This window comes from Orcinus orca, chromosome 9 (assembly GCF_937001465.1).
Source record: "Orcinus orca chromosome 9, mOrcOrc1.1, whole genome shotgun sequence".
NCBI classification, from domain to species: domain Eukaryota; kingdom Metazoa; phylum Chordata; class Mammalia; order Artiodactyla; family Delphinidae; genus Orcinus; species Orcinus orca.
In genome coordinates this window covers 28,137,779-28,153,674 of record NC_064567.1, presented here as the reverse complement: position 1 = coordinate 28,153,674, position 15,896 = coordinate 28,137,779, and the positions used below count along the sequence as shown (strand labels likewise).

Sequence of the window (15,896 nt, the reverse complement as noted above, 5' to 3'; positions counted from 1 at the left end):
GGTTAAGGTAGGCAGTATGAACCGTATTTGTTCTTCTCAATGACTGCTCAGCTGCCCCAGTACTGTTTTATACTATGATTTATCATTTTTCTGAAAACACAGCATGGTCTAATTTATTAGTTATCTTGTTTTTCTGTTACTTACTTTTTTAATGATCAATTTTATCATTTCTATATTTCCTTCTGCTTCCCTAAACATTTTTTGTTCTTTTTCTAACTTCATGAGTTAAGTGCTTAATACATTTCTCTTCATTCTTTCCAGATTATTACTATAAATATTTAAGGACATGAATTTTCCTCTGATTTAGATGTATCCTAAAGGTTCTAAAATGTAGTGGTTTAATTTTTTTTATTAAATTTAATCAGATAAAAATAATAGCTATAAATTCTATTAGGAATCATCACACAACAAACACCTGTATACACACAGGCTAGTTTACTAAAAAGACTACAACTATTAATATCAAAGCCTCCTGTGTACCCTTCAATCTCATTGGCTTATTTCCTGCTTATAGGTAACCACTATTCTAAACATTTTTCTTCATTTATTGACCTTATTGATATATTTTTAACTTTTTAATGGATTCACATAGTGTGCATTCTTCAATGACCTGTGTTTTTACTCAAATTGTGTTCCTGAGATTTATCTATGATTTTGCACATAACAGTAATCCATTTATTTTCACTGCTATATACTATTACATTGTATAAGTATACCACAATTTATTATTTTCCTGTTAATAGACATTTGAGTTTTTCCCAGTTTTTTATAATTATAACAGTGTTATTATGAAATCTTGTACCCCGGTACCTATATGTCTCTGGTAACTGTGTGTGAGAGACTCTCTAAGTTATGTAGCTAATAGAGGGATTTCTAGCTGATAGAAATAGTGTATGTATAGACAAATTACTAGCCAATGCCAACATGTTTTCTTTTTTTTTTTCTTTTTTTTTTTTTTTTTGCGATACGCGGGCCTCTCATTGTTGTGGCCTCTCCCGTTGCGGAGCACAGGCTCCGGACGCGCAGGCTCAGCGTCCATGGCTCACGGGCCCAGCCGCTCCACGGCATGTGGGATTTTCCCAGACCGGGGCACGAACCCGCGTCCCCTGCATCGGCAGGCGGACCCTCAACCACTGCGCCACCAGGGAAGCCCCCAACATGTTTTCTAAAGTGATTTCTAAAATTATTACAGATTCCTTTGCTATCAAGAGGATATAGACGTCTTGGATGCTTTATGTATTCACCACCTTTGCTACTGTAAGAATTTTAATTTGTCCAATTGGTTGGGTATGAAATTGGATCTCACTGTGGTGATATTTTGATGATGACTAAGAAGGCTAAGCATCTTTTTACATGTATATGGGCAGTTTGATTTCCTTCTCTGTAATTCCTTATCAAGTTTTTGCCTGTTTTTCGATTAGGTTTTTTTTGCCATTTCTTTTTGTTTTATAGATTTCTTTATATATGTTGGATGTATGTGGGATAACACAAATCATATGTGTTGAATGTTTTAGCTATTCTAGGCATTGCAAATACCTTCTGTATACTCGCTGTATACTTAGTAGCTCCATTTTCTTACTGTAAAATTTCTTAGTCTGAAAAATTCATGTGGTATGAAAGTAAATGAGGAATTTAGAGAATCCATAGACGCAAGTGCTGGCAAAAACACTACGTACAAGAAAGACAAATCTATACAGAGTAAGTGCCTTACATACGAACGAGTTCCGATCCGAGAGCGTGTTTGTAAGTCCAATTTGTTCATAAATCCAACAAAGTTAGCCTAGGTACCCAACTAACACAATCAGCTGTATACCGCTGCTTGTACGCTTGCTTCCGGACAGCCTGGGCTTGAAATAAAGACACTGTACTACTGTACCCTATACAGTACTGTACAGTGAAGTACACAAAAGCACAACCACTTGTAGAGGATGCACACACGTGACAATGTATGTGACAATGTACGGCCAGACACGTGAACTAACTTACGTGATTGGACATGCAAACGCACGTTTGCAACTTTGAAAGGTGAAGGTTCGTATGTAGGGGACTTACTGTACAGAATATGTATCTCTTCCAGCAAAGACAGAATGATGTCCTCCATGCGGAAGGAGTCCAACGTAATCAGAGTATCACCAGCTGGTCACCTGGTCCCATAGTACCATGCCAGAGGTTCTGCATTAGATTCTAGTATTGGCTAGAAGGTCATTCATCCATGAAAACCACATCAATCTTAGTGAAAGGGAAATCTATTGATCCCATGCAAAACACTCTGTTTTCCATGATAGAATGTGAATTCCAGCAAGATAAAAAACATATGGGGAGATACACCAGAAATACATCTACGCGTGGAACAACTCCTACGGAGCACCTACTGAACGCTGGCAGAAGACCTCAGACCTCCCAAAAGGCAAGGAACCCCCCACGTACCTGGTTAGGGCAAAAGAAAAAACTAAACAGAGACAAAAGGATATGGACGGGTCCTGCACCAGCGGGAGAGAGCTGTGAAGGAGGAAAAGTGTCCACACACTAGGAAGCCCCTTCGCGGGTGGAGACTTCGGGAGGCGGAGTGGGGGAGCTTGGGAGCCGCGGAGGAGAGCACAGCAACAGGGGTGCGGAGGGCAAAGCGGACAGATTCCAGCGCAGAGGATCGGGCCGACCGGCACTCACCAGCCGAGAGGCTTTTCTGCTCGCCCGCCGGGGCGGGCGGGACTGGGAGCTGAGGCTCCGGCTTTTGTCGGAGCGCCGGGAGAGGACTGAGGTTGGCGGCGTGAACACAGCCTGCAGGGCGTTAGTGCACCGCGGCTAGCCGGGAGGGAGTCCGGGGAAAAGTCTGGACCTGCCGAAGAGGCAAGAGACTTTTACGTCCCTCTTTGTTTCCTGGTGCACGAGGAGAGGGGATTAAGAACGCTGCTTGAGAGAGCTCCAGGGACGGGCGCAAGCCACGGCTAAAAGTGCGGAGCCCAGAGACAGACATGAGACGCTAAGGCCGCTGCTGCCGCCACCAGGAGGCCTGTGTGAGAACACAGGTCACTAGCCACACGCCCTTCCGGGGAGCCTGTGCAGCCCGCCACTGCCAGGGTCCCGGGATCCAGGGACAACTCGCCCGGGAGATCGCACGGCGCGCCTCAGGCTGCAACGTCACGCCGGCCTCTGCCGCTGCAGGCCCGCCCCACACTCCGTGACCCTCCCTACCCCCCGGCCTGAGTGAGCCAGAGCCTCCGAATCAGCGGCTCCTTTAACCCCGTCCTGTCTGAGCAAAGAACAGACGCCCTCCGGCGACCTACACGCACAGGCGGGGCCAAATCCAAAGCTGAGCCCCTGGGAGCTGTGAGAACAAAGAAGAGAAAGGGAAATCTCTCCCAGCAGCCTCAGAAGCAGCGGATTAAAGCTCCACAATCAACTTGATATACCCTGCATCTGTGGAATACCTGAATAGTCAACGAATCATCCCAAATTAAGGAGCCCTGTGGATGAAAGGCTCTTGGTGCTGCAGCCAGGAGTCAGTGCTGTGCCTCTGAGGTGGGAGAGCCAACTTCAGGACACTGGTCCACAAGAGGCCTCCCAGCTGCACATATCAAACAGCAAAAATCTCCGAGAGATCTCCATCTCAACGCCAGCACCCAGCTTCACTCAACGACCAGCAAGCTACAGTGCTGGACATCCTATGCCAAACAACTAGCAAGACAGGAACACAACCCCACCCATTAGCAGAGAGGCTGCCCAAAATCATAATAAGTCTACAGACACCCCAAAACACACCACCAGACGTGGACCTGCCCACCAGAAAGACAAGATCCAGCCTCATCCACCAGAACACAGGCACTAGTACCCTCCACCAGGAAGCCGACACAACCCACTGAACCAACCTTAGCCACTGGGGACAGACACAAAAAACAACAGGAACTACGAACCTTCAGCCTGCAAAAAAGGAGACCACAAACACAGTAAGATAAGCAAAATGAAAAGACAGAAAAACACACAGCAGATGAAGGAGCAAGATAAAAACGCACCAGACCTAACAAATGAAGAGGAAATAGGCAGTCTGCCTGAAAAAGAATTCAGAATAATGATAGTAAAGATGATCCGAAATCTTGGAGATAGAATGGACAATAGAATGGACAAAATGCAAGAATCAGTTAACAAGGACCTAGAAGAACTAAAGATGAAACAAGCAACGATGAACAACACAATAAATGAAATTAAAAGTACTCTAGATGGGATCAATAGCAGAATAACTGAGGCAGAAGAACGGATAAGTGACCTGGAAGATAAAATAGTGGAAATAACTACTGCAGAGCAGAATAAAGAAAAAAGAATGAAAAGAACTGAGGACAGTCTCAGAGACCTCTGGGACAACATTAAACGCACCAACATTCGAATTATAGGGGTTCCAGAAGAAGAAGAGAAAAAGAAAGGGACTGAGAAAATATTTGAAGAGATTATAGTTGAAAACTTCCCTAATATGGGAAAGGAAATAGTTAATCAAATCCAGGAAGCACAGAGAGTCCCATACAGGATAAATCCAAGGAGAAATACGCCAAGACACATATTAATCAAACTGTCAAAAATTAAATACAAAGAAAACATATTAAAAGCAGCAAGGGAAAAACAACAAATAACACACAAGGGAATCCCCATAAGGTTAACAGCTGATCTTTCAGCAGAAACTCTGCAAGCCAGAAGGGAGTGGCAGGACATATTGAAAGTGTTGAAGGAGAAAAACCTGCAACCAAGATTACTCTACCCAGCAAGGATCTCATTCAGATTTGATGGAGAAATTAAAACCTTTACAGACAAGCAAAAGCTGAGAGAGTTCAGCACCACCAAACCAGCTCTACAACAACTGCTAAAGGAACTTCTCTAGGCAAGAAACACAAAAGAAGGAAAAGACCTACAATAACAAACCCCAAACAATTAAGAAAATGGGAATGGGAACACACATATCGATAATTACCTTAAATGTAAATGGACTAAATGCTCCCACCAAAAGCCACAGATTGGCTGAATGGATACAAAAACAAGACCCATATATTTGCTGTCTACAAGAGACCCACTTCAGACCTAGAGACACATACAGACTGAAAGTAAGGGGATGGAAAAAGGTATTTCATGCAAATGGAAACCAAAAGAAAGCTGGAGTAGCAATTCTCATATAAGTTATATATATATATATATATATATATATATATATATATATGTAGTTTGCTTGAGTGCAGTGTTTTTTGTTTTCTGTACTGAATTCATTAGCATGGGTCGGTATAAAATTTAGCATAGGTCAATATGTAATTTGTAAACTAATAAGGTCTTAAAAGTGAGGAATTAAGTCTTTTAAATTTAATTATTTATTGTAAAGAGCAGAATAGCATACATAAACAGGTGCCTAAGGAAAACTTGTATTCTAATATGGAACTCTCATGAACACCTTTTTTTTTTTCTTCTAACGGTATGATAGTAGGCCATTTGATTATTTTTATGGCTTTAACTTTACAACAATGAAATATTCGTAAATTTTAAAAAGTATTTTTCTTTATTTGATGCGGGTGGGATACTGGAGAAATGAAAGGTCAAACATCTATTGAGGAATCCATACTTGTCTATATATTGTGTACTTTTATTTCAAGAACTGATTTAAAATTCCTAAAAGGATGCTATAATAAGTTATTATGCCATTTTACAGACTGAATTAAGTGAATTTCAGGGAGGTATGAAACTTGCCTAAGGCTATCCAGCTACCAAGCGGTAGAAGTGAGAATTAAATCCAGGTATACCTATAAAAAAAAAAATTAAAAAATAAAAATAAAAAAAAAAAGAAGGGGAGGGCAGCACCAGGGTATGGGGTTGTTAGTTTTATAGGGGTGAGTAATTTCATACGCTGATGAGTGGGAGGAGTATTCCAGCTACTTTGGGGAAGGGGTGGGGATTTCTAGGAATTGAGCCACCGCCCACTTTTTGACCTTTATGGTCATCCTTGGAACTGTCGTGGCACCTGTGGGTGTGTCGCTTAGCTTGCTGATGTGTTACAATGAGTGTATACTGAGGCTCAAGGTCTAGTGGAAGTAGACTCGTCCGCCATCTTGGACCTATTTTGTTCTAATCAGTTTATGTTGTGTCCTCGGGCTATGTAGTTCTTTTGAAGGTTGTGCCCTGCCCCCTTTCCTCCTGTTTCATATTGAATATATAATATTTACCAGAGTATGTTTTAATAATTAATACATGATATATTGTATAATTAATTTATATATCATATATATAATGATATCTATAGGTATTTGTTCTAATAAGTCATTAAAAATAAATGAATATTCTTTTTCTTTCATAAAAAAAAATAAAAATAAATAAAAAAAAATAAAAAAAAAAAAACATATGGGTGTTAATTCCTATTGCATACCCTCCACCTAAGCTGGCGCCTTGCACTTTGAATGAATCAATGAAATAATGAATGAATATTGAGTTTTAGTTCTGGTTTTCTTGGGACTTGGAGTGACTATACAATGCTGAGGTAGTCTCCATTTTATGTATTGCCTTCCGATTAACCCGTGCACATATATGTTTCTTCTCACTATCTGAAATATCCTAGCCAATATAAATTTTCAATTGTCCTTTACCCTCAACATTTTGCTTCTCAAGAGAGTAACAGGTTCACTGATTCTCTTCCTTTACATTCTTTTATGTAAACTGACAATTATTTAATTGTTTTATTGTAGAATTATTTAATTCTACAAAAGGTTTAAAGCTCTATATTGTAATGGGATTAGTCCTGGAATCAGACTAAAAAGAACAGTATAAACAATGCAATTAATGCTTTATGGTGATAGGATTATGAATGTTTAGGGGGGAAATGTTTTCTGATATGATACAACTTACTGTAAAATATTTTTAAGTGAAAATTTAAATTTAATCCAAGTATTCAGAATGTATAATACAATCTTGTTTACCATCACCCAGCTTCAACAATGATTAATTCATGGCCAATTTTATTGATCTGTACTTACACCCCTTCCCTTCTTCTGTATTATTTTTAAGCAAATTCTAGGTATCTTATCACTTCACCCTAAAACAGTTGAATACATAGCTCTAAAAGAACTATTTTTTAACAAAATCACAATGCTTTTTTCATATCTTAAAAAGTAAACATAATTCCTTAATTTTATTAAACACCCAGTCAGTGTTCAAATTTCCAGTAGTCTTGGATGTCATAAATGACTTTCATTTTTATAGTTTATTTTATTGACTTGGGATTGAAATAAGATTTACATGTAGCAATTGATTATTAATGGCAACTGTTTTTAGCAACTGTTAAAATAAATAGCTGTGTTAAAAACATAGCAACTGTCTTTAAAATCTCTTTTAACTGGTAAATTTTCTTGTTCTGCCGTCCTGGTCCCCTTCCTCCTCTCTTTCCCTCCCCCTGCCCACTCCCCCTCCACTCTCTTCTCTTTTTCTAGCTCTCCCTCTGCCACTCTCCCTTACTACTGTTTGTTGAAGAAACTGGGTTGTTTGTTCCACAGAGGTTTGTTCCAAACTTTGGTTTTAGCTGACATTTTAAAAAATGCAAATCTTATTCGGAAATTTGTGTAAACAATTTACAGGTGTAGAATGTTTCACCAACTCCAGATCTGGTTCACATTTAACTGAAAAATTACCTTTCTATGGTGAGCTATCAAAAGACATCACTATATTTGTTACTATGATTCAAGGGCTCTGCATTTCTCACACATAAAAAGTGTATATTATTGTTATCAAGAAGAATAGAGTTAAATCAACCTGAAGATCTGTTCTTCATGTGAGTATAGATTTCTAGCTCCAGTTAGGAACTGGTACGTGATGCTTTCTCTCCCCACTCCCACACCTTTGTACCCATGAGCAACATTTGTTTGACAGCAAAATATTAGCCCTGGAGACTTGTACTGACAGAATTTTACTTCATCTTTATTTAGTAACTTGATCTCCATACGACCAATAGCAACATGATTTCATTTGGCACCAATATCACCTCGAACTTGAACAGAAAATGTACACAGTTATTTGTGATAACTTTGTACCCATTCAAGTGCATGATGGATTTTGACTTTTCTTCAAAGTTCATTATGGGCAGCATGTCACAATACAAGCAGAAATAATATAATAGCAGAGGTAGATTTTCCTATCAGGGTCATTTAAACACCAAGCTTCCTCTTCTCTATTGCCTGGAGTGAGTAACCTATCCTGGTTTGAACTGCCAATTGCTTCAACACCAAGAGAATACAAATGACCAGTGTGTAGATTAATATAGCTTTGTTTTTAGTTAGTCTGCCTGGAGCTGGAATGGACATATGCACTGACTTCTAGAAACAATGAAATTTATAATAAGGTATCTGCTTACACTTATAAATATGATTTATTTTTTGGTGTTTAATTAACCTAATGGAAACATATAATTTCTTGTGCGAAATAATATGTGTTTTTGGCAAAAACATAGCAAAAAGGCAATGCTTTTCAGGGCCAGGCAACAACTTCATATTCTTACCCACTGAGATTTAGGTTTGTCTTTAATTTTTATGCTTTTAAAAATGTACTGTTTGGTAACAGAGTAAGTCATGATCATGATCCCTTAAAATCATAAACTTTATGTGTAATAAAGGTTCTACCCATTGAAAGTGTTTATAAAGTGACCCAAAAAATTTCTGTAAGAAATAAACCCTAATTTTGAATTTGAGATCATTTGTATTTTATATCGTATATTTGGGGGTGAATATTTTGCAAAGACAAAACATCCCATCACAGTTATAATTTAGTCACTGCTTTGAGCTGTCACCAAATCTAACAAAATTATGATGTCTGACATTGTTACCTGCCACTAACATAAGGGACATCTATCAAACAGTGTGCACAGTTCTGGGACTCAGGAGTCCATTGCGCCTTGTGGGTTCATTTCTTCCATATTTGGAAAGGAGCAAAGTTCTATGATAGGCTCACTAAGCTTCAGACTTCATGAACAAGTAACTGCTTTGATGAGGCCCCTAAAAATGCTTTCATTTACTATTGAAAAATTGACACTTCACTCCTAATCTTGCATGATAATAACATGTTCTCAAACTAAATTTTTTTTAAAGTCGAACATATTATATCCTTTGGGAAGAGATTATTAGAAATCAGAATTTGGGATCTGGGTTAAAATAAAATCGGTAGGAATTAACTACTTAACGTTATTAATTCCATTCTATATTCTGATTTCCAAAACTGAACAAAACACAAGGCTCCAGGTCAGGAACTTTCTAAAACTGGTTCCTGCAGTCCAATAGGCCACCTTCCTCTGTACCAAAAGTTAACTCCAACAGACAGCTGGAGATAAAACATTTCCCTCTGCAGATGATCTGAACACTGGCCACTCTTCCTAAACATGAGAGAATTTGCTGGCTAACTTCAAGTAAAGAGAAGGTGTATGGGGATGAGCCAATTTGCTATTCATACCATTGGGGTGCCTATTTCATGAATGAACATAAACATTTATATAAGCACACACAAATACAAACATACAGGTTAGAGAGTGAAGGGGCACCTTTTCACATTTGTTGGAGGTGGGAGAATTGTAAGGTCTTCCACTGACTATTAGCTAAGTATCCTTCTTCATCAATTTTTAACACCCCCCTCCCAGTCACCGCCACTCCAACTAATCTCTAAGCTCATCCTATCTTTAAGGAGATTCTCCTTGATGTTTAGTGAGCTCTAACAGCTTTGTCATAAATCAAAGTTCATCGATAATTCACCTCCTGACAAGTAGTCCTCCTGAGTGCTTATTTTAGAGGATTTCCTTTTGGCTTCTCCTACTTAATCACCACTACTTCAGATTACTCAAACCTGTGACCAGACAGACTACTGTTTCCGTTGCCTGCCTTCTCTGGAACTGTTGCCCCATCCCAAATCAGACCTGCGCAAAGTCTCTCCAGATTACAATAACAGATCCCCTATATGCTCCCACCTCCCCAAACAGACCAATTCTATCCTTCCATAGAAGACTTCTTTTTCAATATGTCAAAGCACACTGGCAGGGGCTAAAAGGTGGGAGTACCACATATAAGTACTTCCTAACTGTAAGTATTTTATGGCTTAGTAATTTTCCTCAACAATGTTCATTTTCTTTTCCACCAGTGAAATTGTGTCACCTTGAAAGTCTGGGAGAATTACATCCTGGGGTTCTGAGAATAAGTTCAAATACTGATTGAGAATAAATTCAAGAGACAAAAGCCATTTTCTGCCCTTTATAATTACCCCTGACCTCATTCTGTTTACTCAAAGAGAACAAACGCTTTCAAGGTTCGACTAAGTTACCTCGAAAAGGTGGCTACCCATAAGCTACCAGACATTTCCCCCAAGCTCCCTGGGGCACAGGCAGCTGTGAGGGAATGTGACAAGCACCTGGAAAAAGATTTTTCCACTTGGCTGTGATATTCAGGAGAAATGGCTCTTCTGCCAGCCTCGAAGATTCAGAATTTACCCAGCTATGGAATTTCAAAACTATCTCTTTCTGAAGTCAAATCTAACACGGATCTAGCCTCAGCAAAGGATAAGGTGGGGTATGGGGACGTCAGGAAAAGAGAAAAGTAGGGATTAGATCTACTGATTGCTGGATTGGGACTTAAAAGTCCCAGTGCCCGAGGGCTTGCGTCCTGGGGCAAGAGCTGGGAAGTCTGGACCCGACGCCTGCACGTGGAATCAGGAATCCCCTGTTCTCGGGATCCCTCCCGTCCAGCTCCGTGCCCAGGATATTGGGGTCCCCCAACCCGAGAGCGGCCGCGGTGGAATTTGGCTCGGATGTCCCGTGGGGCCCGCTCACCCGCTTGTCCGCGGTCGCCTCACCCAGGGTGTCTATCACCTCTCTGACTTGGGCCGCCGAGGAGGGCCTCGGGTCGTCGGCTCTCGGCGCCCGGAGCGGTCAATCCTTCCCCCACCTGGAAATGCGGGCTCTGGTTGCCAAGGAAATCGCCGCCTCGCCCCGGCGGTGCCCCCTACCCATCTCCCTTTCGTCCCGCCTGTCGCCTCCTGGCTCCGCATTTCCTTGAGCGCCCCCCAAGACGTACAAAAGTGAGGCAGGAGAGCAAATTTAAACTCGTTCCCTACGCCTCTCTTGCGACCGTCGAGGCGCTCGAAGAGCCGGCGAGGCCGCCCCGGGTGGGAGGGGATCCTGTGCCCGCCGTGCGGATCCGCGGTGGATTCTCCGCAGCGGCCAGGCCCGGCGGGAGCTCGAGGCCGAGGGAGGGGCCGAGACGCACCCCCGAGGCAGGCGGGGCTGCGGGGACCCCTGCGGCCCACTCCCCCCAGCCTCTCTCCCTGGATGTGGCCCCGCTGCAGCAGGGTGGCTGGGCTGGGAGCTTGTCTGGCAGCTTCTACTGAGCAGCTAATAGTATAACAACCCGGCTTTGATAAATCTGAACTAATTACCCCTCTTAATTAAAGTCTTTAGCAGTTGTTTCACTGTTTTGGCAAGAAAACAGGAGAGACTTGCAGTTAGAAAACACCAGAGCCCGAGCTCACAGCGGAGATGCTGATTAACACTTGAAGCATTTCAAGGACCTGGCACCCGCCACAGTTTGGTTTTCATCCATTTTTCCTCCTTGAACGGAAGTATATTCGTCTATAAACATATACACACACATAAAAACATGCAGGCTCCCTTTGCCAGCTATGTACAAGTCAGTATGTGCGTTCAGGAGGCAAACAATAGATCCCCGTCCACATGATATCATTGTAACACCTGTGTGGGGACGTATATTACACACAGCGCCTATAGATATGTTGTTCCCACTTAACTTTGCACTACAAATATATCAGATGGTCCACGACAAAGACGTGCTTCTGTTAGAAAGCTCCACATCTTCTGTCTCTGAACTTATCGAATTTCATTACTTTACCAAAGTTGTAACTATTTGGAGAGACTATTATTGGCTCCTGGTGAATTTTTCAGATGAAACATTGGGTGATACTAACCCAGGGTTGAACTTTTTAAAAAGGAAGAAAGAAGGCTGAGGGGGTCAGAATCAGGGATCCCTGGCTGAATAATATGAACAGAGCCCTGAAGGTTGCTGATTAAATAAGCATGTTCCAAGGATTTATTTCCAACAGTCAATGAATCAGTTTTCACGTGCGAGAATCAAACCCAAAATTCAAATTCATCCATAATGAACCGTCCTTATCTAATGCGTGTGTGTTTGTATGTGTGTGTGTGCTGATGAGTGTGGACTGTGCCTTTACAGGCACACACATCTACGCGTGTATATATAACATACACACAGAATTGGGTTTTTTTTTTTTTTTTTAACCTCAGGGAAAGAGGAACTGGCAATAAACAATCGGCAGGCATCTCGAGACCACAGAATCCACACAATGGAAGTATATACAATAATAAAATTAAAATGGTGCAGCATTCCCGGGTAGGATAATACAGATCTCAATAAATACAGCAGAAATTTGTGTTTAAAAAGCAAAACAAACACGATCTCTCCACCCGAGATGAAAATTCTTTGCAAATTAAAAAAAAAATCAGAAAACAAACCCCCAAATTTTCTCATAATTGTTAGTGCCTATATAGGATATAATACACAAAACCATTTAGCAGGTGCATGCAAGAGGCGAAAGGCCGGGGAATTCAGAGGCTTCTGGTTGGCGCTAATGTGTAAGGCCCAACATGCCCTGGGTTCTACAGGTGAGCTTGGGTAGAGAGGTCCAGCTCTATTCCGCCGCTGTCTCAGTAGTGGGGACCCCGGCTGGGGCTGGGAAGGGACTTCGGCCTTGATCACTGGTGGCCCGGGGGGAGCCCAGGCTGCAGGGGCCCAGGGGGCGGCAGCGGCGCGGGCAGCGGCTGCTGTAGAGGGGGGGACGGGTCCGCTCCCGGCTCCCCGGCAGAGGTGCAGGGCAGCCCCAGGCCGCTGTCGTGCAGCTTGCGGACGTGCTTCTTGAGGTCAAAGTTCCTGCAGAAGCCCTTGCCGCACGTGGGGCAGGTGAAGGGCTTCTTGTCATTGTGGGTGTGCATGTGGAATGTGAGGTTGTAAATCTGGTGGAAAGCCTTGTTGCAGATATTGCACTTGAACTGCTTCTCCCCGCTGTGGGTCAGCTTGTGGTTTTTGTAATTCCCTGAAACAGACAAATGACAGGGACGTGGATCTGAAAAGAAAGCTTGGAACGGGAGGAGCAGACGATTGAAGGACAACGAGTCTAGAGAAGAGGGGCCACAGCGCGGAGGGCCGGTGCAGTTCTATGCTGCCCGCCTGCACTTCGCTCCCCAAATTTATTTTTAAACATCAACAGTGAGGTCGTTCCCTCCACGTTTTAATACAACAGTTATTAATCCAATTCTATAAAACGAGGACAAGCGGTTAAAAAGAAATGCCCCCTCTGTATACGAGCCATGCCTTTCTCTAGCACTCATCACACTTGAGGGTACGACGTTGGAATGGCAACACATGCGCTGGTAACTAGCTGCACTTAACAAATCGTTTTCTGAAATACCCCCCAAAGTTGAGGGCTTTTGGTAAGACTACTGCGAAAGACAACGCCTCCTGGGTTCGATACCTTTTTGATGAAATCCTTTGCCACAGAATTCACACACAAATGGTTTGTAGCCTGCGTGTATTCGGGTATGCGTGTTTAAAGTAGAACTTCTATTAAATGCTTTGCCACACTGGTTACATTTATGAGGTTTTTCCTAAGCGGAAAGGAGAAAAAGCAGAGAAGTTAAGGTATTTTGCTATTCAGTGGAGTCTGAAAAACTCACAAACACTGTAATGCTCTTCCACATGCTTTTAAGCAAAACAAAGGCAAACAATACCTGGCATTTCTCTCTCTCACACCCGGCACATTTTAAACAAACCTTACGCTAAAGAGTAAGAGTTTATTGGCCATTAAAAAAAAAACAAATCGTTCGGAAATAAACCAGGTGAAATTGAGACAGCCGAACACACCTGGGTGTGAATGATCTTGTGCCTGCACAGGGTGCTGGCTTGCCGGAAGCCCTTTCCACAAACTTTGCAAACGAAGGGTCTGGCTCCTGTGTGCACCGGCATGTGACGGGTTAAGTTATAGTGCGCGTTAAAGACCTTAAACACAAGTACAACAGGTTAGCTCAACAAGCCCTTGGAGATCAAACCAGGCAGAGGGAGGGGAGGGAGGTGATAACGTTATAACAAGTGTATACAAATAATTACAAAATAAAATTAAATGTGGAAAGAAAGAAGGGAGGGAGGAAGGGAGGGAGGGAGGGAGGAAGGAAGGAAGGAAGGAAGGAAGGAAGGAAGGAAGGAAGGAAGGAAGGAAGCCCACCCCACCCCCCACCCCTTACACAGTACTTGCCTTTCCACACACTTCGCAAGTGAAAACTTTGGGCTTGGTATGAGGAGAGCCGCGGCTGAAGTCAGAGGTTTTGAACGCTATTTTTTCCGACAGGAGCTGGGCGCTTTCTTTCATGTAATGCTGCAGCTGAGCCTGGGACAAGTCTTTGAAAGCTACTCCCGAGGGGTACTTCTCCACCGCCGGGACCACCAGTTTATTCCTTTCGGCTAAATACGTTTTTGGCTGCGGGTGCAAAGGGGAACTGAGGAAGTAGGAGGCCACCGGGTGGATGTTAACGCCGGCCGCCGGGTGGCACGGGCCGTCACCTCGATTCAGGTAGCACAGGGCTCCCATGGCGTGGAAGGAAGAATGGTTGACCACCCGCGGCCTTACCAGCTTGTACTGCTGCAGCGGGAGCGCGTCGCGGGCCAGGTCGCCCTTGAGAGTCAGCGCGCAGTTGAGCAGGTCGCTGCAGCTGAACGCGGGCGCCGCGGGCGCTTCTGCAGGTGCAGCCGGAGCCTCCAGACTCGCCTTCCGCGGCTCCGAGCCCGTCATTCCCGCCTTAGGGCTCGTGTCGTACGCCACGGGCACGAAGGGGATCATGCAGGGGATCGACGAGTTAAGATGCAGAGAGTGCTTGGGGTCCCCCTTGGGCACGGCTCCCTGCAGGAAGTGGGGGACGGGCAGGGCTTTGGGCTCGGGGGTGCGTGCCATGATTCTTTCGATGGAGAAAGCCAAGGGTTTGGAGGTGTTCATCATGTTGCCCCGGGCCGGAGCGGTCGCTAACATTTTGGCAGTCGCGTTGTGGCAGCTACTGTCCATGTCTGAGTCTCCAGCGTCCCTCAGCCGGGGCCGGGCTGCGCCGTCGTTGCCTTGTTCCCTGCTTGTCACAGACCTGCGGAGAGGGGGACGGGCACCATCACCACCAACAGCCTCCTCCTCCTCCCCAGCATCACCAGCCGAACCTGCCTGCCCAGCCCAATGGACTCCTGCCAGCCCATCGCAGAGTTCTTGGCGCACCAATGACTCGGGGACAATCACTACTTATTTCTATCAATAGAAAGTGTTGTGTCAATAACGCAGCCAAGATCTCGCCAATCGTTAACTTCCAAGAGGAGAAGGTAAACTAGATAATTGCTCAATTCGCTTCCAACACTCAACAGGAAAACTTTTTTTTTTCCTCTGCAGTCAGTGACTACTTTTCATTGGTGAGCGAGGTTCCCCCGCCCAGAAGAGGCGGGGGCGCTCTCCGAGGCGCGGCGGACCGTCGCCTCCGCGCACACACTCGCCGGCGGACACTTCGCTACCCTCCGCGTCGGCCCCCCCCCCTTTGCTTTTTCCTGTCTTTTTAACTCTCAATCTGCTTAACCGGGCTTTAGAGGCCAAGCAAATCTGAGATCAATTTTCTCGTTTAGCTCTAAATGACATCATCTAAAATCATTGTACAAGGGCTAAATAAGGAAACAGACTCGAATTCAGGGGCAAACACCAGGCTATATTTATCAAACGCCAGGCTCTAGAAAGCCGCGGCCAGAAAGCCTCCGGCAAGAGAAATCCGAGCTTTCCAGGCATGGTTCCGCCGGGCCCGAGGTGGG

General features: G+C 43.7%; 1 protein-coding gene across 2 annotated transcripts; it reads right to left on the bottom strand.

Annotated features, from left to right (window-relative positions):
- Window positions 1-12,056: 12,056 nt before the first annotated feature.
- Window positions 12,057-15,429, bottom strand: FEZF1 (FEZ family zinc finger 1). Of its 2 annotated transcripts, XM_004265507.3 has the most exons (5): window positions 14,695-15,196; window positions 14,323-14,544; window positions 13,935-14,069; window positions 13,546-13,678; window positions 12,062-13,107 (listed from the first exon to the last, which is right to left on the bottom strand). In XM_004265507.3, exons 1-5 carry the CDS (start codon window positions 15,121-15,123, stop codon window positions 12,770-12,772), a joined length of 1,257 nt encoding a protein of 418 aa, XP_004265555.1. In that variant the 5' UTR covers window positions 15,124-15,196; the 3' UTR covers window positions 12,062-12,769. The 2 variants fall into 2 exon arrangements, with proteins under 2 accessions (XP_004265554.1, XP_004265555.1); XM_004265506.2 differs by having other exon boundaries at window positions 12,057-13,107; window positions 14,323-15,429.
- Window positions 15,430-15,896: the final 467 nt, after the last annotated feature.